Below are 22,251 nucleotides of genomic sequence, written 5' to 3' on the forward strand. Positions count from 1 at the left end.
CCTCTCTGCTCCTATGATGCTGCTTGGCCTGCTGTGTTCATCCAGCCTTGCACCTTGTTGTCTCGGATTCTCCAGCATCTGCAGTTCCTACTATCTCTGATCCCACTTTACATTTCTCTGCATCAAATTTCATCTATTTATTAATCTATGTCCAGTCTGAATCACATATAGTCCTTCTTGCAGTTAAACAAATTATCTGTCTGCAAATTTTAGTACTGTGTCAATTACCCAAATCCAGTTCATATACAACATGTAAAAAAATGTAAGCATAAGATGAGAGACCCAACAGTTCCAAAACATATCATTGAGGGTCACTTTCTTAATCCAAAATGCTGTTAACCATTGGTCTCTTTCTTTAACTTACATCCTATCCATACTGATACTTTTCACATCATCTACCTTAATTCCACCAAAACAAGTAACCCACATGGACCATATTAGGCACTTTGGAAAACCAGTGCAAACATTTGTTTGGTCATTGAATGTTATTTCCTCATAGAATTTGGTAAATTTGACTTGTTCCTATAAATTCCTATTGGTGATCCTTCATTGACTGAACTGTAAGTACTTATATCTGGACCTTACCCATTACTGATGTCAGCCAACAGTAACTTGGCTTATCCTTTCCTTTTCCCTTCTTATACATCCTGTCACATGGCTCCATGTCACATCCCAGATTGAAGTCAGCCAAGAAAATCTCAGCTATATTTGCTGAGATAGCTAATACAAGTTGTGCAAAAATATGGTGTTGCCTTTCCCCAGACTCTTTCCACATCCACTATTGTGTAATTCACAATCTGAACATTTTGCCTGCCATGATAGAAGCTGGAAATTCAATACAAGAAAACTATTGATGTATAAATATGCCTTATGCAACACCAATGCTAACATAATGCAAAATTCAATGAGGGGTCTAAAAGAAAGTGTGGAAAAAATATAGAAACAGTGGAGAAATATGTCTCCATCCAGTTAATGATATGAATTAACTCATTGCTTCCAAATTTAAATTTTTCAAGAAATTTTCTCCCATTTCTCTTTTCTGATCCTTATAAAGGTTTACATTCAGTGAGTGAGTTACAGCCAGGAACATCACAGAACAATCAATCACTCTTTTAAAATGTAGATCACCAAGATGAATTTCAGTAACACAGGCTCCATTGTGAAGATAGCACTAACTGGAAGTATGTTGAATTATTTCTGTACTTCATCTTGACATTTTCTCTCCTGCCCATGGTCCACCATTTGCGCCACACATTAATCATCCAAGAAATAAGCTGAGGAAAGATTGAAAAAAAAATGAACCATGTTGATTCCTTATAACAATGCTTCCAAAATGTTTCTCCCATTGTGACTTCAAGGTTTGAAGGTTGCCATGATCCCACATGTGAAGCAGGGAGGAAGCAGTGAGCGCAGGGGATAGGGCAAAGGGCTTAATCTTCAGGGATTTTTAGAAACATACTTTGTCACTGGCTTGTTTTGGAACAGGAGTCAGATCATGCCCACCTTTAAAGAGCATTGAAAGAGGCCTCAGAGCTTTTAACATTTGGTCAGAGCATTGTGGCCCCAAAGTTTAGTCTTGCAACCCCTGTGGAAGTCACAGGCCATATTTTGGGCAACCTATATTACATGTTGATATCTTTATCTTAGTCATGGCTGATGTGGGAAGCTGTCAGGCAGAGGCCAGCTGCTGATCCACTGGGCAGCGAAAAGAAAATTTGTTTTTACGTCATGTCTTTCACGGTCTCCAGATTTCGCAAAACATTTTGCTAACAAAGGAATACTTAAGTTTGGTCACTGGTGCAATGTAGAAAACAGAACAACGAATCTGTGCAAAAGAAGGTCCTATGAACTGCAACAAAATAAAATACCTGATCATCTGTTCTAGGTGCTAAGAGAGAGAGGTACATTAGTCAGATCCTCAAGCAAAGTTTCCCTGCTCCTCTTTGAATCAGAACTGTCTTTCAAATCCACCGTAAAAGGCAGAGAGAGACGGCACCCACAGCAAGTCAGCATCCCCTCATGATAATGCACATGCAGTGTGAGCCTAGATTCTCAGGTCTTTGGTGCAGGTCTTGAATTCACATTCTTTTGATTTACAAACATGTGTGATATTCAGAGCTATGGCTTTTTAAAGACGAGAAAAAAAATATTGGGTTGGGGAAACTGACTTTCATGGAACGCTGGTCAACTGCTTTTTCACTTGAGGCAAAAAGGAGATTTTCTTTTTTAAAAGCCAAGAATTTTATTTAACATTAGCATTGACCAGAAAATATTTGCAAGTTTACCTAAACTTTTAAAAGTTGACTGTACTACTTCTGCTTTATGAACTTCAATATTGATTTGATTGCAAAAATACATTATAATCTGTGTTTAAAAAAATGTTTTAAAGAGGATAGACATGGAGATCTTTTATCATGCATTTAAATGAACTGAGAAGCTTTATCATCTTTTTGTAGCCAGAGAGCAAGAATACATCAATGAGTCACTTCTTTCTAGCATTCTGATTTCAGCATTGCTGAAGCTTTAATCATCTCTTACCAGCAATGATCACTGACACAAAAGAAAACAAGAGTATCAGTTTTTTTAGTAAAACAGGTCATGCGATCTACTTGTATATTTTAGATTTTTATGTTAAGAACTACATTTTGAATCAGCCTCATTAGTAAATCCATCTCATAACCTAGACAGCCTCTAGACTACATGAAGCCCTAAAAAAAAGTAGAGAGCCTGTTTTGGTTAGAATTAATCCATTTAAATTTAATTTAAATCCATTTAATTTAAAGACAGTTACACAAAGCACAGTCTACAGTAGTTAAAACTAGCTGGAGAATAGAACAAATGGATATCAGACTAATTCAACCATTTTTATCAGGGGTAAAGAAGGCACTTTGAGGAGGATTAACAGTAATAGCATCATGGATTCATAAAGAACATTTTAATGTTAAGATGATCTCAAAGCTTTTAGAAACAGGTGCAAGAAAAGCAGACAGCAAGGAATGAAGCAAGGAATTTGTGGGGGAGGTGGATTTGGTGTTGGCTAAAGGACTTAAAGGATGGATTTCCAAAAGGCTTTTAAAAGATGAGAGGGATGGTGGAGATATGCAGAACGCTAGAAAGAGAAATTTTAAAATTCTGCCATTACAGGTTATTGAATTTAACTCAGTTGCTTACTTCTGCACAGCTGCATGGAACAGAGAAATACTGAGGAAAAATAATGTTTACCTGTTTATCAAAAATGAAAACATACAATTGAACAAAGCACCCACTCAGCATGTTGTATAGAAAGAGTTTATTACAATGCACATTTCTGTAGACGAGCATAAATTCCTGAAATGTATTTCCTTTAATCAACAAAAAGGGTACCCAAATTATATTTTAAGTAACTGTGGTACATTTTAATAATGCCTGTACTATATAAACAAAAGGTCACTAGTTTCCCCTTTTATGCAGTGCTCACATCAAGAGTCTACTGTAAACCATGCTGGGCGCTTTCGATTCCTTTCAATGATCCGCTTTCCCTCATCAGCCTCTGTAGCCTTTTCTCCTGCGTAAAGTACAACATTTTCAACAGGGGGAGTGTTGTGTGGCCTTCCTTCCTGTGCCTGAATCTGTGCTCGTACCAAAGCTGTTTCATGTACAACCTTTTGATAGCAGAAGGCACACATGACATGCTTCAGTTTCAAGCGCCCACAATCTTGACAGACCTCTATGTTGTTCTGAAATGAAAAGAAATTCCAAAGAAAAAATGAAAACAAAACTGAACAAATTTGCTCCACTTTCAGGACAGATTTAAATCTTAAAAATAAAGTTGCTGCATTATTCAAAGTAAGGCGTGCAATTGCTGACAAATTGTTTACAAGTAACCATTACAAATATTCAGCACTAACAAGGATGCTTTACATCATACAAACTCTAATTATATTACAACAATGGCAGAGCAATCCAGTCGTAGAATTCACTACCATTAATATCAATCCACAATTGAGAGCCTATTGTCCATTCTTGTATGATTCTCTCAAAGATCACTTTCAAGCACTTTTATGCTTGGTGTCAGACAGAGGATTACTCATGTGCTGCCTTGATTTGGAAACTGCAAAGTAATACATTGTGTCTTTTTGATAATATGTACGTGAGCTTACTCTATGCACATACCTTAACTTTTTCTAACTTCTGAACATTCCTCCTCCGACAGCGGTTGACTTCAATTGTACGCCGTTTTTTGGGTGCTGCCATCCAGAAGATACTATCAAGGAAGCCGGAGCTGTCACTCTGGTCATTGTCACGGGGTTCAGATTCATAGGGAGGGAAGTTTACTGGAGCTTCTATCACCAGTGCAGGAACTAAACAGCAAAGAAACAGGAGAAGTGAATAAATTGAATTTTACTCGCAAAGGAGAAAAAGCTGTATGCTGAGGGGTAGAATCAGATAGACTTGCATTTGTACAGTGCCTTCATGACTTCAGGACCACCCAAAGCACTTTACAACCAATTACAAACTTTTGAAATGCAGTCACTTTTGTAAAGTAGGAACATGCAGGAGGCAGTTATAATGTCACCTTGGTGCATATGATAGTGTTTTTAAAGGCATATTTGAACTTCTTGCTCCATGAACCCTACTCTCACGAAAAAGGTGACAACTCGATCTCCACCTGATCCACGTTGGTTGATATTGCTAATAATTTTATTCTGTTAAAGGTCTTCAAATCTGCTGTCATTCCTCCTCTACTCAAAATGTCTTGGCCCCTACAATGCTTGTAAACTACTGCTCTACCCCCAAACTCCCTTTCCTCTCCAAAGTCTGTTGTCCAGATATGTGGGACTGCTCTCTGATTCAATTCTTATCTATCTAATCAGAGAATCACTTTCAATGGTGTCTCTTCCTGCTCCCATACTGCTACCCCTGGAGGCCCAAGTTTCTATCCTTGGCCTCATCCAATTTCTCATCTGAATGTTATCTTTCAGCAACATAATTCAAAAACACAAGGACAGTTTGCATGTACGCTGAAGACACCCACCTGTACTTCACTATCACCTCTCTTGACTCTTCCACCACTGCTAAATTATCAGATTGCTTGCCCAGCATTCATTACTGAATAAGCAGAAATTTCCTCAAATGGAATACTGGTACGATTGAAGCCATTGCCTTCAGTCCCCATGTCCTGTTTACCAACTCCATACCTTTCCTCAGGAACAGTCTGAGACAAATTTGCTCCTGCCTCAGCTCACTAGGTGCTCAAAGCCTTATTCCTGTCTCCAATCCTGTGTGAGCTCTTCTGTTCCTTCAATTCTGGCCTCCTGTGCATTCCCGATTTCTTTTAGGCCGTGGCTTCAGGTGTTTAGTGCCCAAGCTTTGCCTTCCTCAGTTCTTTTAAAACTTTGATGAAACTTTTGGTCACCAGCCCTAATTATCTCTATAATGAGCCCCCAGGCTCATGTTAATGATCCTGATTCATTTTATGGAGTTGAAGGGACAATGTTAAATATGAATGAGTAAAGTGTTGTTCACTTATACTTGACCTGAATGTGTCAGATGTATGTGGAAAAGTCATCCATTTGCAGCATTAATTTAATCATTTTGACAAAGCATGAAAGAAAGTTTATAAAAATATATCAAGCTGTACTTTATTTTTTTTAAAAATTCCCCTGTAGAGGTCAGAAAAACAGGGAGACAAAGTAATACATTTTGGAGTAAATAAAAATCAGAAAAGAAACATAGCCAGAGGCAATATGTAGCAACAAAGTATGAATAAAGGAACAGTTTGCTGCAAAATAACCCTGATTACAGCAGTCAGAATACACAGTGATGCTATCTGCAGAAACTGTACTGTGAAATGAAATGCTGCAGTGCCATTTCCTGTCACTAGAGAAATTTCTTAAGTTCACAGAGCTCACTGAGACCCTCTAGTGACAGTAGCCACATTACACAGTACATCAGAAGTAGAATAACATCTCAATCCAAGTACCAGCTTTTCCAAAAAAAGTCAAACAGAAACATTTCCCTCTCAAAATAACTTGGAACCTTCGATGCTTTGTACTACATTTGTCACAGTAAGATATATTTGGTTATCTACCATGTAATTTTATTATGTACAATTATTTGTGGTCAACTATGATAAGTTTCATCTTGAAGAAAGTTTTTGGCTCAAGTCTCTCACCATAACTGGAATCCATAATTCATAATTCATTCTGGCACTTCAATGTAGTCCTGGGAGAATGCTGCACGCTCAGAGGCAACACGTTTGTGATAGAATTTAAACTGTTGTTGTTTAAAATGGAAGATCTTGAGATACTGTTTCAAAGAAGAGATTTTCTGGCCAATATTTCTCTCTCAACGAACATTGGTGAAAAACATATTATCTGTTCATCATCACCTTTCCAGCCTGTGGGATTCTATTATGCTAAAATTGATTTCCATATTTACTCCATTACCAGAGTAACAGCACTGACAACCACCTAAATATTTATGAAATCCCAGAATTGTGAAATTTGGGACATCCTGCAGTCATGAAACATGCTATATTAATTCAATTGTTTGTATCTTGATTAAAACAATGTCAAATTAGGGGAGGTTATCTTTATCTTGGCTTGCTTAATATGGGTTAAGCATTAATTCTGTTGCGGCAGAAAAGCTTGCCAAGACTCATCAGCATGAGCATCTTAAAAGAACAAGTTTCCTCCTGAAACCTACAATTACCTTGCGTTTTTCTCGACATCAAATGGATCAAAGCAGTGCATAAATTTTACAAAGATTATATCAAGATCTAAAGTAGCACAAAACTAAAGGAACTGCAGTCTTAGTGGATGGGAATCATGTCAAGGCAATCAAACTGAGAAGAAGTGTTTTTTTTAACGGATTCAACAGATCAGGAAAAAATTCAGCCAATTAACACCACAGTCCTTCCGGTGTTCTGAAGCAGGATAATGTCCAATTCCCTTGGATTTTTATTCTATGTCTTAAAACAGACAAAGCTTATTGCTTTTATATTCCTGCATGCCAGGAGAACAGTGACAGATTTTAAACAGCTCAGTTCCACAACTGGCATTAGACTGATGCCAGTCCTATTTTACCACAGGAGGAGCCACTAGTTACTATGTAAATTTAGGTCAGATGCTTCATTGGCTTAGTATGGTAACCTCATGTTAGCTCTACATCACGAACCAGCTGTTCAGCCAACTTAATCAATGTCCCTACGATTAAGCACTCAAGATGTCAACCTTGGGCTCTCCAACAGTGATTCAAACATTCTCTACCATGACAGTATACAGTAAATTCTCATCAGAATTGGTTTTCTTTTTGCTTTGTTCTTTCATGAGATGTGCACCTTGCTGGCAAAGCCCATCCCTAAATGCCCTTGATCTCAGTGACTTGCTAGGCCATTTCAGAGGGCAGTTAAGAGTCATCAAATTGCTGTGGGTCTGGAATCACTCACAAACCAGACCAAATAAAGATAGCCAATTTCCTTTCCTAAATGACATTAGGAAACTGGGGGTTTTTATGATAAGCAACGATGGTTTCATGGCACCAATTCTGAGATTAGCTTTATACTCCAGATTTATTAATTGAATTTGAATTCAATCAGCTTCCATGGTGGGAATTGAACCCACAGAGTATTAGTCTGGGCCTGCGGATTACTAAACAGCAAGAAAAGTCCACAACTATGGGTAGACCAAGTTAAGAAATATTCTGGAAAATAGAACCTCTCAATCTAAACAAGAGGGAAAAATGTTATTTTACTTTTTTAAGACATGCACTTTTATTCAAGTGATTAGCACAGATAAGCAGAGAGGCCAGTTAGAAATATGAACCGAGGTTAACAGTATGACAAAGACGAAATATCAGTGACAATCATTAGCAGACTAATTAGGGTCAGAAAAAGGGATTCACATGTGATTTGAGTACGAAATCAGATTGACAATCCAGTACAATGCTGGAGTGCTGTGCTGTTGGAGCTCTCTCAGGTGGGCATAAAAGATTCCACTGAACCATGTGGTCAAACACAGCAAGTTAAATACATACCTATTGAGCATTGTCTGAAATAGACGATCTGGTGATGAGCACATTTCTATTCAGGAGATCATACTGTATGCAAAACAGCTCTTGCATTTCTGATATTACAATTATGATAATGGCCTAGGAGGCTAGAGAATGTCCCAAACAGTACAGCAAGTTAAGAGGGTAGTTATTTACAAAAATAAAAGAAAGCTCTTTGTACAGTGTTTCAAGAGGTGGAAAGGATAGGGCCCACAGCAGCATCAAGAGTGATGGGGGGTGCTCAACAGCAGTGATAGCTGTGAAGGGAGTGCCTGGAGAAAAGAAGTCTGCTGTGAATGTGAACTACTGTCTGCCTGGAGATAGTTTGCATTTATCACATCTCACAACAAACGTGTAACAGATCTTAAATTCAACAAATGCTCTGTATATAACCAATCAGATGATATAAATAGACAGGGTGTAACATAAAAACATTACTTTATTGCAGTGGTTTCTGAATTAGTGTGTTGGCTGTAAAATTATACTTCAGCTCCTTTCAAACAGCAGTCGCCCTGACCAATGCCTGATTCCTGCTTACTACACACATTGACACGGATTTATAAAAAGGGCCGAGAATTACTGCATGGAATAACATGAGATTGCTGACACCTACTGCTGGTTTGGAGGATTGAGGCTTGATTCTGTCAACAATTGGCCTGTGTGGGCAACATGATGTAGTTTATTAGCAACATTGCTTCCTGTGGAACAAACTGATTGTTTGATAATTCAATAAACTTTAAACAGTCTACCCATGCTTCTCTCTCCCAAAGTATGGAATTGCATCAATAATCACCTTTCCTGTGCTCACGACTGTCATTCTTTAACAATTAGAGTCAGAGTTGTACAGCACAGAAAAAGACCTTTTGGTCTAGCTTATCTAATGCCAACCAGATATTCTAAATTAATCTAGTCACATTTGCCAGCATTTGGCCGACATCCCTCTTAATATTTCCTATTCATGCACCCATCCAGATGTCTTTTAAATATTGTAAATGTACCAGATTCCACCACTCCCTCTGGCAGCTCATTCCATACATGCACCACCCTCCAAGTGGAAAAGTTGCCCTTTAGGTCCATTGCAAATCTTGCCCTTTCACCTCAAATCTAGGCCCTTAAGTTTTGGACTCCCCTAGCCTGGGAAAAGACCTTGGCTATTCATCCTACCCATGCCACTCATGATTTCATGAACGTCTATGAGGTGAACCCTCAGCCTCCAACATTCCAGGGAAAATAGCCCCAGCCTATTCAGTCTCTCCCTAAAGCTCAAGCCCTCCAATCTCAGCAAAATCCTTGTAAATCTCTTCTGCACCCTTTCAAAGTTTAACAACATCTTTTCTATAGCAGAGAGACCAGAATTGAATGCAGCATTCCAAAAGCAGCCTAACCAATGTCCTATATAGCCACAATATGACACCCCAATTCCTCTCCTCAATGCACTGACCAATAAAGGCAAGCCTTCAAAACACCTTCTTCACTACCCTGTCTACATTGAGTACACCTTCAAAGAACTATAAACCTGCACCCCAACATTCCCAGGGCCCTACTATTCAGTGAAGAAGTTTTGTCCTGATTTGCCTTCCCAAAGTGCAACACCACACATTTATCTAAATTAAACTCCATCTGCCCCCCTCCGGCCATATGATCAAAGTCCTGTTGTTCTGAGAAACCTTCTCCACTGCACCAATTTTGGTGTCATCTGCAAATGTACTAACCATACTTCAATATATAAATTACAAAAAGCAGTGGACAGAGCTCTGATCCTTGCAGCACAATGCCGGTCACAGACCTCCAGTTTGAAAAGGAACCCTTCACCACCACGCTCTATCTCCAACCTTCAAGCCAGTTTGTATCCAAATGGCTAGCTCTCCCTCGATTCCATATGTCCAGTCTAACCAGTCTATCATGTGGAACCTTCAACATCCACTCCTCTGCCTTCAACAATCTTCTTTGTCATTTCTTTGAAAAAAAACTCAATCAAGTTAGTGAGCCTCGATTTTCCATACACAAAGCCATGTTGACTATCCCTAATCAGTCCTTGCCTTTCCAAATGCATGTAAATCCTGTCCCTCAGAATCCCCTATAACAACTTATTCACCACAGACGTCAAGCTTGATGGTCTATAATTCCCTGGCTTTACTTTACCACTTTTCTTAAATAATGGCACCACAGGCACAGTGGCTAAGTGGTTAGCACTGCTGCCTCACGGCACCAGGGACCCAGGCTTAATTCCATCCTTGGGTGATTGTGTATGGCGTTTGCACATTCTCAGTGTCAGTGTAGGTTTCCTCCAGGTACTCCATTTTCCTCCTACAGTACGAAGATGTGCAGGCTAAGTGGACTAGCCATGGAAAATGTGGAGTTACGGGCCTTGGGCTGAGGGCTGGGTCTGGGTGGGATGCTCTTCAGAAGGGTGGTGAGGTCTCAATAGGCCAAATGGCCTGCTTCTACATCGCCGAGATTCTATGATTAGCCAACTTCCAGTCTTCAAAATATCTCAGCAAGGGGCCCAGCAATCACTTCCCTAGCTTCCCACAAAGTTCAGGGATACACCTGAGCAGGTCCCAGGCACTTTTCCACCTTTATGCATTTTAAGAAGCCCAGCCCCACCACCTCTGTTATAGGGGAGGCTTTTCAAGATATCACTATTTGTTCCTCCAAGTTCTCTACTTTCCATATCCTTCGCCACAGTAAACACTGACGCAAGATATTTGTTTAGTATCTCACCTATCTTCTGTGGTTTCACACTTAGATGGCTTTGTTGATCTTTAACGGGTCATATTTTCTCCCTAGTTACTCTTTTGCCTTTAATGTATTTGTAGAATCTGTAGTGAGTTATTGCTCACAAAGCCTAACCGGAAGGTTGCTGAGAGGTAAATTGGTTATCCAGAATAAAACAAAGAACTGTGGACGCTGGAAACCCGAAACAAGAACAGAAATTGCTGGAGAAACTCAGGAGGTCTGGCAGCATTTGTGGAGAGAAAGCAGAGTTAACTTAAGCCAGTGCCCAGTTGCTGACATTCTATTCTCATTGCTATGACTGTGACCCAATGCCAGTGGCATGCAAATCCTTGCCAACAGATAAGTAATAGTCTGAAAGAATCAACCTGGACTATTCTCGCACACCTGCCGACAGCAGTTTATGGTAGTGCTTTTGTAGCTAAGGGAATAAATTTTACCTTTTGACCTGGAATGATGTATAAGAGACCTAGATACTTAACAAAGTAGAAAAATAAGTGAAAGCATACAGATTAAACTTTTAATATTCTCATCAGCTGAATTCTGCTGTGATCAAACAGATTTAAAAATAACACGCTGGGTATCTTTCAGAGCATCTCAAAGAACCATAATACAGAAGAGGCCCTTCAGCCCATTGAGCTTGTATTGCCAAAAATATACAACTACTTTCACTAGTCCCACTTTTCTGCACTAGTTCTGTAGCCTTAGATGTTATGACACTTCAAGAACTTATCCAAGTAAAGGTTGTGAGGTTTCCTGCCTCAACTACCCTTCCAGGGAGTGCATTCTAAATCCTTACCACCCTCTGGATGAGAAGGGTTTTCGTCAAATCCCCTCTAAACCTCCTGCCTTTCATTTTAAAATTGTGCTCCTTGTTATTGACCTTTCAACTAAGCGGAACAGCTTCTAAATATTTTCCCAATCTTATGGCCTACCACTAATTTTCACACATTTCCTTTCAATTGATGCTAACCCTAACTCTATTAGTTAGCCAAAGATTGTGCAGCTTTTGGTAGAGATTTTCCTCTCAATGGAATTTTTTAAAAATATATTCATTAACGGGATGAGGACATCGCTTGCAGGCAGCATTTATGGTCTATCCCTAATTGCCCAGAGGGCAGGTCAGAGTCAAACACTTTGCTGTGGGTCTGGAGTCACATATAGGCCAGACGAGGTAAGGTTTGCAGTTTCCTTCCCTAAAGGACATTAGTGACAATTGGCAATGGATTCATGGTCATCACTAGATCCTTAATTCCAGATATTTTATTGAATTCAAATTCCACCCAGGCAGGATTCAAACCTGGGTCTCCAGAATGTTATCCGGGTCTCTGGATTAACAGTCCAGCAATAATACTACTAGGCCATCGCCTCTCCGAGATTTGAAGACAATCATGAAATAGCTCCTGCTTCTCTTACCACCTTATCTCCTAACCTATTTAGCCAGTCCAGTTTAGCCAACTATCTTCATATTTCTGAAACTGTGTTTATTTAAGTTTAAGATGCTACTTACAGACCCACGTTTCTCAATCGCAAATTGAATAAGATTTTTATTATGTTATGATCGATCTTGCCTAGATGATCCTTTACAGAGGTATTTGAGTTAATTCTGTCTCATTATATATCATCAGGTGTAAAATAGCCTGCTCCCTGATGTTCCAGAAGCTATTGTTCAAAGTAACTGTCTTGAAACACTTTATCATCCTCCAGGCTATCTTTGCCAACTTGATTTGTTCAATTTGTGTTAAAATTGAAATCCCCATGATTATTGCAATATCTTTATTACATGGCCCCATTATTTCTGAATGTACAGTCTGCCTGCCCCATTATGTAGCTATTTAGTCGGGTGGGGAGGGGTTGGTCTTTAAATAGTTTCAATATTTTGATCTTTTGAACAAAGCTTATTTCCTATTGCACAAATCTCATTCTTTATCGAAAGGGAAAACCGACCTCCTTTTTCTTTGTTCTTGCCTTCCAAAGTGTCAAATACTCGACTACTCAAGTCCCAGCTTTTGTGAGCTTGCAAATGCATTTATGTAACAGCTATCAAATTTACTTATATTTGTGCTATCAACTTATCCACCATATTATGAAAACTGAGAGGATTCAAATAAAACTAACATTTAATTTTGTCTTGTTACTGTTTTTGCCTGATTTAATCTTATTTGTCATAGTGTTGCTTATACATTATGTTCCTATTTGTCACACTTGTTCTTATTATCCTGAACTATTGCCTTGTTCCTGCTCTTTAACTTTCCAAATCTGCCCTTATGTGAGCCCTAAGCCCCCACTATTCATCCAAAGTCCTCACTACCACTTATAGGTTCTGCCAGGACACGGGTCACAGCACATTTCAGGTGAAGGCTGTTCCAATAATACATATTTCCCCAGTATTAGTGGCATTGCACCTACCATTTCTTTGACATCAATCTTTGATCAATGCATTATTTACCCAATGCAAACTTTCTTGTGGCCCAGGTAGCAATTGGCCTTTGAGATTCTGTTTGTGAAATTTACTCTTACCTACTCATAGTTCCTTCTTTCTTAGTCTTTGTTTTCAGCTTTTGATTAGTAATGACTTTCATTTTTATGAACTGCAAATATCTTGTCTAATGTGTTCTGTAACTGTAGATAGGACTGGGCTGTACTATTAAAGCCATAACTTAAAAGGTCAACGCACTCAGTTTCCACACTCCTTCAAGGTCAGAAATAGGAAAATAGACTACTTCAGCAACTTGTCTTCAGTTGAATGGTTGTAGAGTATCACGAGTGTTGGAACGTTTATGCCAATAGTGAAATGCATAGCCTGAACAATCAGATTGGGAACTTTTATTATTCATTCCTGGGATATGGGCTTTTCTGGCTGGGCAAGCATTTTTTGCCCATCCATAATAGCCATTAAGATGATGGTGGTCAGCTGCCTCTTTGAACCGCTGCACTCTATTTGGTGTGCATACATCCAAAATGCTGTTAGGGAATTTCCAGATTTTGACCTAGTAACACATAAGGAACGGTGATATATTTCAAAATCAGGATGGTGGATGGTTTGTAAGTGGCGGTTTCCCATATATATGCTGTTTTTGACCACTGCCATCTAGAAGGACATGAGTTTGAAAGGTGCTATCTAAGGAGCCTTGGTGGAATTCTGCCGTGCACCATGAAGGTGGTACACACTGTTGCTTTTCAGGGTTGATGGCAGAGGGAATCAGTTGTTGTGGATGTGGTGTCAATCAAGCATGCTGCTTTGTCGTGGATGGTGTCAAGTTTCTTGTGTTAGAGCTGTACTTCACCAGGCAAGTGGGGAGCATTATATCACACTTGGGTCTTGTAGATGGTGGACAGGTTTTGGGAATCAAGAGTAAGTTACTCACAACAAGAATCTGAGCTTCTGATCTGCTATTGTAGCCAAAATTCTGCTTTTGGTCCGGCTTCTGGTCAATGGTAACCCCACATGTTGATAATGGGGGACTTAGTAATGGTAATACCATTGAACGTCAAGAGGTAATAGTTCAATTCTCTTATTGCAGGTGGTCATTGCCTGGCACTTGTGTGACACAAGTAATGTGACTTGACACTTGTCCAGGTCTTGCTGCATCTGGGTATGCTGCTTCAGTTTCTGAGAAGTCATGAATGGTGCTAATCTTGTGCAATCATTAGCAAACAACCCCACTTTTGGCTTTAGAATGAAGGGGATATAATTGACTTAGTAGCTGAAGAGGGTTGGGCCTTGGACATTCCTCCGAGGAACCCCTACAGAGATGTACTGGAGCTGAGATGACTGACCTCCAATAAACACAACCATCAGCCCATGAGACAGGCAGGACTCCAACCTGCAGAGAGGTTTCCCCCACTTCCAATTAACTACAGTTTTGCTAGGGTTCCCCGATGCCTTATTCGGTCAAATGCAGCCTTGACAAAGGCAGTCACTATCACCTCATGTCTAAAATTCAGTCCTTTTACCTAGACAATAATGAGGTCCCTGGCAGAACACAAAATGAGTGTCAGTTAGCAGGTTATTGCTAAACAAGTGCTGCTTGATAGCACTGTTGATGACACTTTCCATCAATTTACTAATGATTGCAAACAGATCAATGGGATGGTAATTGGTTGGGTTGGATATGCCCTACTTTTGTGTACAGGATATACCTGGGCAAATTTCCACATTGTCAGGTAGATACCTGTATTATAGCTGTACTGGAACAACTCGTCCAGGGGTGCGGCAAGTTCTGGCGTACAAGTCTTCAGGATTATTGTGGAATATTGTCCCGGCCCATAGCCTTTGCGTACCTGTGCTTGCAGCCTTTTCTCAATAGCATGTGGAAAAAATCAAATCAGCCGAAGACTTGCATTTGTGATGCTGGGGACCTTCAGATGAAGCTGTAATCAATCATCCACTTAGCATTTCCGGCTGAATATTGTTGTGACTGCTTCAGCCTTACTTTTTGCACCGATGTGCTGGACTCTACCATCATTGAGGATAGGAATATTTATGGGGCCTCCACATCCGCTGAGTTGTTTAATTGTCCACTACCATTTATGACTGGGTGTAGCAGGGCTGCAGAGCTTAGATGTGGCCTATGGTTGTGAAATCACTTAACTCTGTCCACCACTTTCTACTCATGGTCTTTAGCACTCAAACAGTCATGTGTTGCAGCTTCATCAGTTTGACACCCCATTTTTAGATTTTCCTGATTCTGCTCTTGAAATGCTCTTCTGTTGTCTTCATTGCACCAAGTTGAACCACTGGCTTGATAGACATGGTAGAGTGGAGAATATGCTGTGCCATGAGGCTACAGATTTTTTTAGAAGTACAATTCTGCTGCTACTGATGGCCCACAGCACCTCTTGGATGCCCAGTCTTGAGTTACTAGATTTGTTTGAAGTCTATTGCTTTTGGCGTGGTGATAGTGTATACAACATGATAGGGGTATGCTCAAAATGAAGATGGGATTCTGTCTCCACAAGGACCATACAGTGGTCATTCATACCTATACTGTCACAAACAGTTCCACATGAAACATGTAAATTGGCGAGGATGAGGTCAAGTATGTTTTTCTCTCTTGTTGGTTCCCTCAATTGCAATTGAGCAGCTATGTCCTTTCGGACTGAATCAGCTCAGTACTGATATTTGAGCCCTTCTCAGCGATGGACATTGAAATCACCATCTGAGTACATTCTGAGCTAGTGTTTCTTTCAAATGCTGTTCATCATGGAGGAGTACAGTTTCAATAACAGGCTGAGGGAGGGGAGGGTGATGTTGATAGTCGGCAGGAAGATTTCCTGGCCACATTTAACCTGATACCACAAAACTAATCCACAGTCAATGTTGACGATTCCCAGGGAAATTTCCTCCTAACTGTATGTCACCTGCTATCACCTCTGTTGAATCTGGCAGGGCAGAGACAGAGATGGTGATTAGTTTGTCTTGGACATTGTAGGATATGATTCCATGAATACAACTATACTAGCATGTCACTTGAATAGCCTGTGAGACAGCTCTCCCAATTTTGGCACTAGTGCCCAAATGTTAATATGGAGAATTTTGTGGGGTCATGAGGCTGTGGTTGCTGTTGTCATTTCCAATGCCTTAGTGGCTAATTGATCCATTTGATTTCATTCATTTGTTTCCTTCATTTTGCAGCAGCAGCAGGAGCGGTGAGAGTGAGGACCGGGGGCTGCCGAAAAGGTAAGTTCTTCATTTCGGCAGCGGAGCTGAGTGGGAGTGGTTGAATTGCGCTCTGGGAAGGTGAGTGAACTGATATAAATACTTACCTCGTGGAATCAGCGGCCTCCATTTTCGCAGCAGCAGTGGGAGTGGTGACAGCGAGGACCAGGGGGCTGCCAAAAAGGTAAGTTCTTCATTTCGGCAGCAGAGCTGGAGTGGGAGCGGTCAAATTGCGCTCTGGGAAGGTGAGTGAACTGATATATTTGGGCAGTGGCTAAACCCGAGACACTACACGTGTGGGGTCTCCCACCCGCTCTCCTCCTCTAACCAAAAAGGAAAGACTCTGTGATGTGTTGATAAGGTAAGGTTTTTCTTTTTCCTTTTCTGATCGTGTGCTGGTAAGTAGAGTGATTGCTAAAAATTTTTTCATTTCATTTATCTATTATTTGATATTATAGTAGGACCAAGCTAAGCTTAAGAGTAAAAATGGCAGGAGATCCCAGACCCGTGTTATGCTCCTCTTGCTCAATGTGGGAGCTAAGGGACGCGGCTAATGTCCCTGTATCCTACAAGTGCAGGAAGTGTGTCCAGCTGCAGCTCTTGTTAGACCACATGATGGCTCTGGAGCTGCAGATGGACTCACTTTGGAGCATCCGCGATGCTGAGGAAATTGTGGATAGCACGTTTAGCAAATTGGTCATACCGCAGATTAGGATTGCTGAGGGAGAAAGGGGATGGGTGACCAAAAGGCAGAAAGGCAGTGCAGGTGTCCCCTGTGGTCATCTCCCTCCAAAACAGGTATACCGTTTTGGATACTGTTGGGGGAGATGGCTCACCAGGGGAAGGCAGCAGTAGCCAGGTTCATGGCACCGTGGCTGGCTCTGCTGTACAGAAGGGCGGGAAAAAGAGTGGAAGGGCGATAGTCATGGGGGATTCGATTGTAAGGGGAGTAGATAGGCGGTTCTGAGGTCGAAAACGAGACTCCCGAATGGTATGTTGCCTCCCAGATGCACGGGTCAGGGATGTCTCAGATCGACTGCAGGACATTCTGAAGGGGGAGGGTGAACAGCCAGCTGTCGTGGTGCATATAGGCAGCAATGATATAGGTAGTAACTGGGATGAGGTCCTACAAGCAGAATTTAGGGAGTTAGGAGCCAAGTTAAAAAGTAAGACCTCAGAGGTAGTAATCTCAGGATTGCTACCAGTGCCACGTGCTAGTCAGAGTAGAAATGAAAGAATAGGCAGGATAAATGAGTGGCTTGAGAGATGGTGCAGGAGGGAGGGGTTCATATTTTTGGGACATTGGGACCAGTTCTGTGGAAGGTGGGACTATTACAAATTGGATGGTCTATACCTGGGCAGGACTGGAACCACTGTCCTCGGGGGTGCTTTTGCTAACGCTGTTGGGGAGGGTTTAAACTAATGTGGCAGGGGGATGGGAACCAAATGAGGAGGTTAGTGGACAGTACGGAGGTAGTAACTAAAGCCTGTAAGGAACTAGATAATGAAGTCAGTGTGACTACGGGGAAGAGTAGCCAGAGAGCAGATGATGAACGCAAAGGGACAGGTGGTCTGAGGTGCATTTTGTTTTAATGCGAGAAGTGTAGTAGGTAAGGCAGATGAACTTAGGGCTTGGATTGGTCCCTGGGACTATGATGTTATTGCTATCACTGAGACTTGGTTGAGGGAAGGGCAAATATTGGCAACTAAATATCCCAGGATATAGATGCTTCAGGCGGGATAGAGAGGGAGGTAAAGGGGTGGAGGAGTTGCATTACTGGTCAAAGAGGATATCACAGCTGTGCTGAAGGAGGGCACTATGAAGGACTCGAGCAGTGAGGCAATATGAGCAGAGCTCCGAAATAGGAAGGGTGCGGTAACAATGTTGGGGCTGTACTACAGGCCGCCCATCAGCGATTGTGAGATAGAGGTACAAATATGTAGACAGATTATGGAATGATATAGGAGCAACAGGGTGGTGGTGATGGGAGATTTTAATTTTCCCAACATTGACTGGGATTCACTTAGTGTTAGGGGTTTAGATGGAGCAGAATTTGTAAGGCGCATCCAGGAGGGTTTTATAGAGCAGTATGTAAATAGTCCAACTCGGGAAGGGGCCATACTGGACCTGGTGTTGGGGAATGAGCCCGGCCAGGTGGTTGAAGTTTCAGTAGGGGATTACTTTGGGAATAGTGATCACAATTCCGTAAGTTTTAGAATACTCATGGACAAAGACGAGAGTGGTCCTAAAGGGAGAGTGCTAAAGTGGGGGAAGGCCAACTATAGCAAAATTTGGCAGGAGCTGGGGAATGTGGATTGGGAGCAGCTGTTTGAGGGTAAATCCACATTTGATATGTGGGAGGCTTTTAAAGACAGGTTGATTTGAGTGCAGGACAGACATGTCCCTGCGAAAATGAAGGATAGAAAGGGCAAGATTAGGGAACCATGGATGACAGGTGAAATTGTGATACTAGCAAAGAGGAAAAAGGAAGCATACGTAACGTCTAGGCGACTGAAAACAGATGAAGCTTCGGAAGAATATCAGGAAAGTAGGACCAATCTGAAACGAGGAATTAAGAGGGCGAAAAGGGGTCATGAAATATCTTTAGCAAACAGGGTTAAGGAAAATCCCAAAACCTTTTATTCATACATAAGAAGCAAGAGGGTAAATAGAGAAAGGGTTAGCCAACTCAAGGACAAAGGAGGGAAGTTATGCGAGGAGTCAGAGAAAATGAGTGAGATTCTTAATGAGTACTTTGCGTTGGCATTCAGCGAGGAGAGGGACATGATGGATGTTGAGGTTAGGGATAGATGTTTGATTACTCTAGGTCAAATCGGCATGGGGGGTGTGGGGTGAGGAGTGTTGGGTATTCTAAAAGGCATTAGGGTGGACAAGTCCCCAGGTGCGGATGGGATCTATCCCAGTTTACTGAGGGGAGCGAGAGGGGAAATTGCTGGGGCCTTAACAGATATCTTTGCAGCATCCTTGAGCACGGGCAAGGTCGCGGAGGTCTGGAGAATTGCTAAGGTTGTCCCCTTGTTCAAGAAGGGTAGCAAGGATAATCCAGGTAATTATAGACCGGTGAGCCTGACATCAATGGTGGGGAAGCTGCTGGAGAAGATACTGAGGGATAGGATCTATTTACATTTGGAAGAAAATGGGCTTGTTAGTGATAGGCAGCATAGTTTTGTGCAGGGAAGGTCATGTCGTACCAACTTGATAGAATTCTTTGAGGAAGTGACAAAGTGGATAGATGAGGGAAGGGCGGTAGATGTCATATACATGGACTTCACCAAGGCATTTGATAAGGTTCCCCATGGTTGGCTGATGAAGAAAGTGAAGTCGCATGGGGTCCAGGGTGTACTAGCTCGATGGATAGAAAACTGGCTGGGCAACAGGAGACAGAGAGTTGTAGTGGAAGGGAGTTTCTCAAAATGGAGAACTGTGACCAGTAGTGTTCCACAGGGATCCGTGTTGGGACCACTGTTGTTTGTGATATACATAAATGATCTGGAGGAAGGTATAGATGGTCTGATTAGTAAGTTTGCAGATGACCCCAAGATTGGTGGAGTAGCAGACAGTGATGGGGACTGTCGGAGAATACAGCAGAGTATAGATAGATTGGAGAGTTGGGCGGAGAAATGGCAGATGGAGTTCAATCCAGGCAAATGCGAGGTGATGCATTTTGGAAGATCCGATTCAAGAGCGAACGATACGGTAAATGGAAAAGCCCTGGGGAAAACTGATACACAGAGAGATCTGGGTGTTCAGGTCCATTGTACCCTGAAGGTGGCAACGCAGGTCGATAGAGTGGTCAAGAAGGCATATGGCATGCTTTCATTCATCGGACGAGGTATTGATTACAAGAGTTGGCAGGTCATGTTACAGTTGTATAGGACACGTTCAACCACATTTGGAATACTGCGTACAGTTCCGGTCGCCACATTACCAAAAGGATGTGGATGATTTGGAGAGGGTGCAGAGGAGGTTCACCAGGATGTTGCCTGGTATGGAGGGCACTAGCTATGAAGAGAGGTTGAGTAGATTAGGATTATTTACATTAGAAAGGCGGAGGTTGAGGGAGGACCTGATTCAGGTCTACAAAATCATGAGAGGTATAGACAGGACGCATAGCAAGATGCTTTTTCCCCAGAGTGGGGGACTCAATTACTAAGGGTCACGATTTCAAGATGAGAGGGGAAAAGTTTAAGGGAGATATGCGTGGAAAGTTCTTTACGCAGAGGGTGGTGGGTGCCTGGAACGCGTTGCCAGCGGAGGTGGTAGAGGCAGGCACGATAGCATCATTTAAGATGCATCTGGACAGATACATGTATGGGCAGGGAGCAGAGGGATACAGATCCTTGGAAAATAGGCGACAGGTTTAGTAGAGGATCTGGATCGGCGCAGGCTTGGAAGGCCTGTTCCTGTACTGTAATTTTCTTTGTTCTTTGTTGAGACTTTGTAGTGATGGATATAGAGTGGCTTGCTAGGTTGTTTACCAAGTTGAAATTCTAACATCTGATGTGGTGGGATTCAAATCTTGTTCCCAGAAAATTACCTGGGTCACTGGTTTACGAGTCCAGCAACAATACCAGCAGGCCATTACCTCCTTTAAGCTTCCAAATCCATACCTGAACAAAATATCAAACTCTTCAAGTATCACTCATCTGCCATTTGCAGGGAATAGACAAAGTCATTCAAATCAAAAATACATAAACACAGCATTGCAAAATATAGCAAAGGCTGTACATGGCTCTAATACCACAGCCAATTGATCAACAGTTGTATAAATTGATTGATTCACAGGTATAGTCTTACAACACAGAAGAGGTCCTTTCAACCAGTCCATCCGCACTGATCCCATTTTCCAGCATATGGCCCACTGCCTTGAATGTCATATTTCAAGTGCTCATCCACATACGCTTTAAAAGTGGAGAGGTTTCCTGCCTCTACTCCCTCCCAGGTAGTGCGATCTAGATTCTCACCATCCCTAGACATATAAATAACTAAAGTCAATGTGCAGGTAGGTAAATGGCAGTATTCCTAGATGGATAGGCATGAGGATGGCAGGATTACTAGACAGATAGGTAGGTAGATGACCGGATTCCTGAATGGATACTTGGATACAGGCGATGGCCTAGTGGTATTATACAATGTTCTGGAGACACAAAGTTTGATTCCACCACTGTACCTGGAATTATGAATATACTGTGACCACAAAACCATTGTCAACTGTCAGAAAAATCCATCTGGCTCACCATAGCCCTTCAGGGAAGGAAATCTACCATCCTCATCTGGTGCAGCCTGCATTTGACTTCAGACTCACAGCAATGAGCTGACACTCAACTGCCCTGATACAAATCAGTGGCTTACTAGGCCAAATCAGCCTAGATCAAGGGCAACAAATGCTGGCCAGACAGTGACACCCAAGTCCCATGAGTGAATTTCAAAAAAAGGGCAGGTAGTGGGCAGGATGGATACCAGGATGAACAGATTCTATTCGCTCCCTGATATATCTCCCTAAAGCCACAGACTCTCACCCAAACGACGTTGAAGTCCGAAAGCCTGCAGCAAAGCGCATTCAAGAGTCGACCAGGACAGTCGCAGCCGCTCTATCAACGCCATTGACGAGCGGGAGACCAGAACTCGATATGACCGAAAGCTGCAAAAGTTCAACACAGTGCGCAAGCGCGTCAATCATAGCGCCGGTGGATAGGCTGCAGCATGCACACGTGACCGCCGTCGAAACCACGCATCCGACGGCGTCCGTTTTTTTAAAAAAACTATAGTTCCCAGAATCCCTCGCGTGCAATTGGAGCCA

The 22,251-nt window shown here is 41.8% G+C and overlaps 1 protein-coding gene across 2 annotated transcripts; it reads right to left on the reverse strand.

Moving 5' to 3' along the window:
• Positions 1-1,004: 1,004 nt before the first annotated feature.
• On the reverse strand, positions 1,005-22,123 carry mrpl32 (mitochondrial ribosomal protein L32). 2 transcript variants are annotated; one of them, XM_048616051.1, is made up of 4 exons: positions 21,971-22,123; positions 4,153-4,340; positions 3,458-3,716; positions 1,005-1,274 (listed from the first exon to the last, which is right to left on the reverse strand). In XM_048616051.1, the coding sequence occupies exons 1-3, from the start codon at positions 22,053-22,055 to the stop codon at positions 3,459-3,461; spliced, it is 531 nt and encodes a 176-aa protein (XP_048472008.1). In that variant the 5' UTR covers positions 22,056-22,123; the 3' UTR covers positions 1,005-1,274; position 3,458. The 2 variants fall into 2 exon arrangements, with proteins under 2 accessions (XP_048472008.1, XP_020366703.1); XM_020511114.2 differs by lacking the exon at positions 1,005-1,274 and having other exon boundaries at positions 3,275-3,716.
• Positions 22,124-22,251: the final 128 nt, after the last annotated feature.

The sequence above is a fragment of the Rhincodon typus genome, chromosome 2 (assembly GCF_021869965.1).
Source record: "Rhincodon typus isolate 14 chromosome 2, sRhiTyp1.1, whole genome shotgun sequence".
Taxonomy (NCBI): domain Eukaryota; kingdom Metazoa; phylum Chordata; class Chondrichthyes; order Orectolobiformes; family Rhincodontidae; genus Rhincodon; species Rhincodon typus.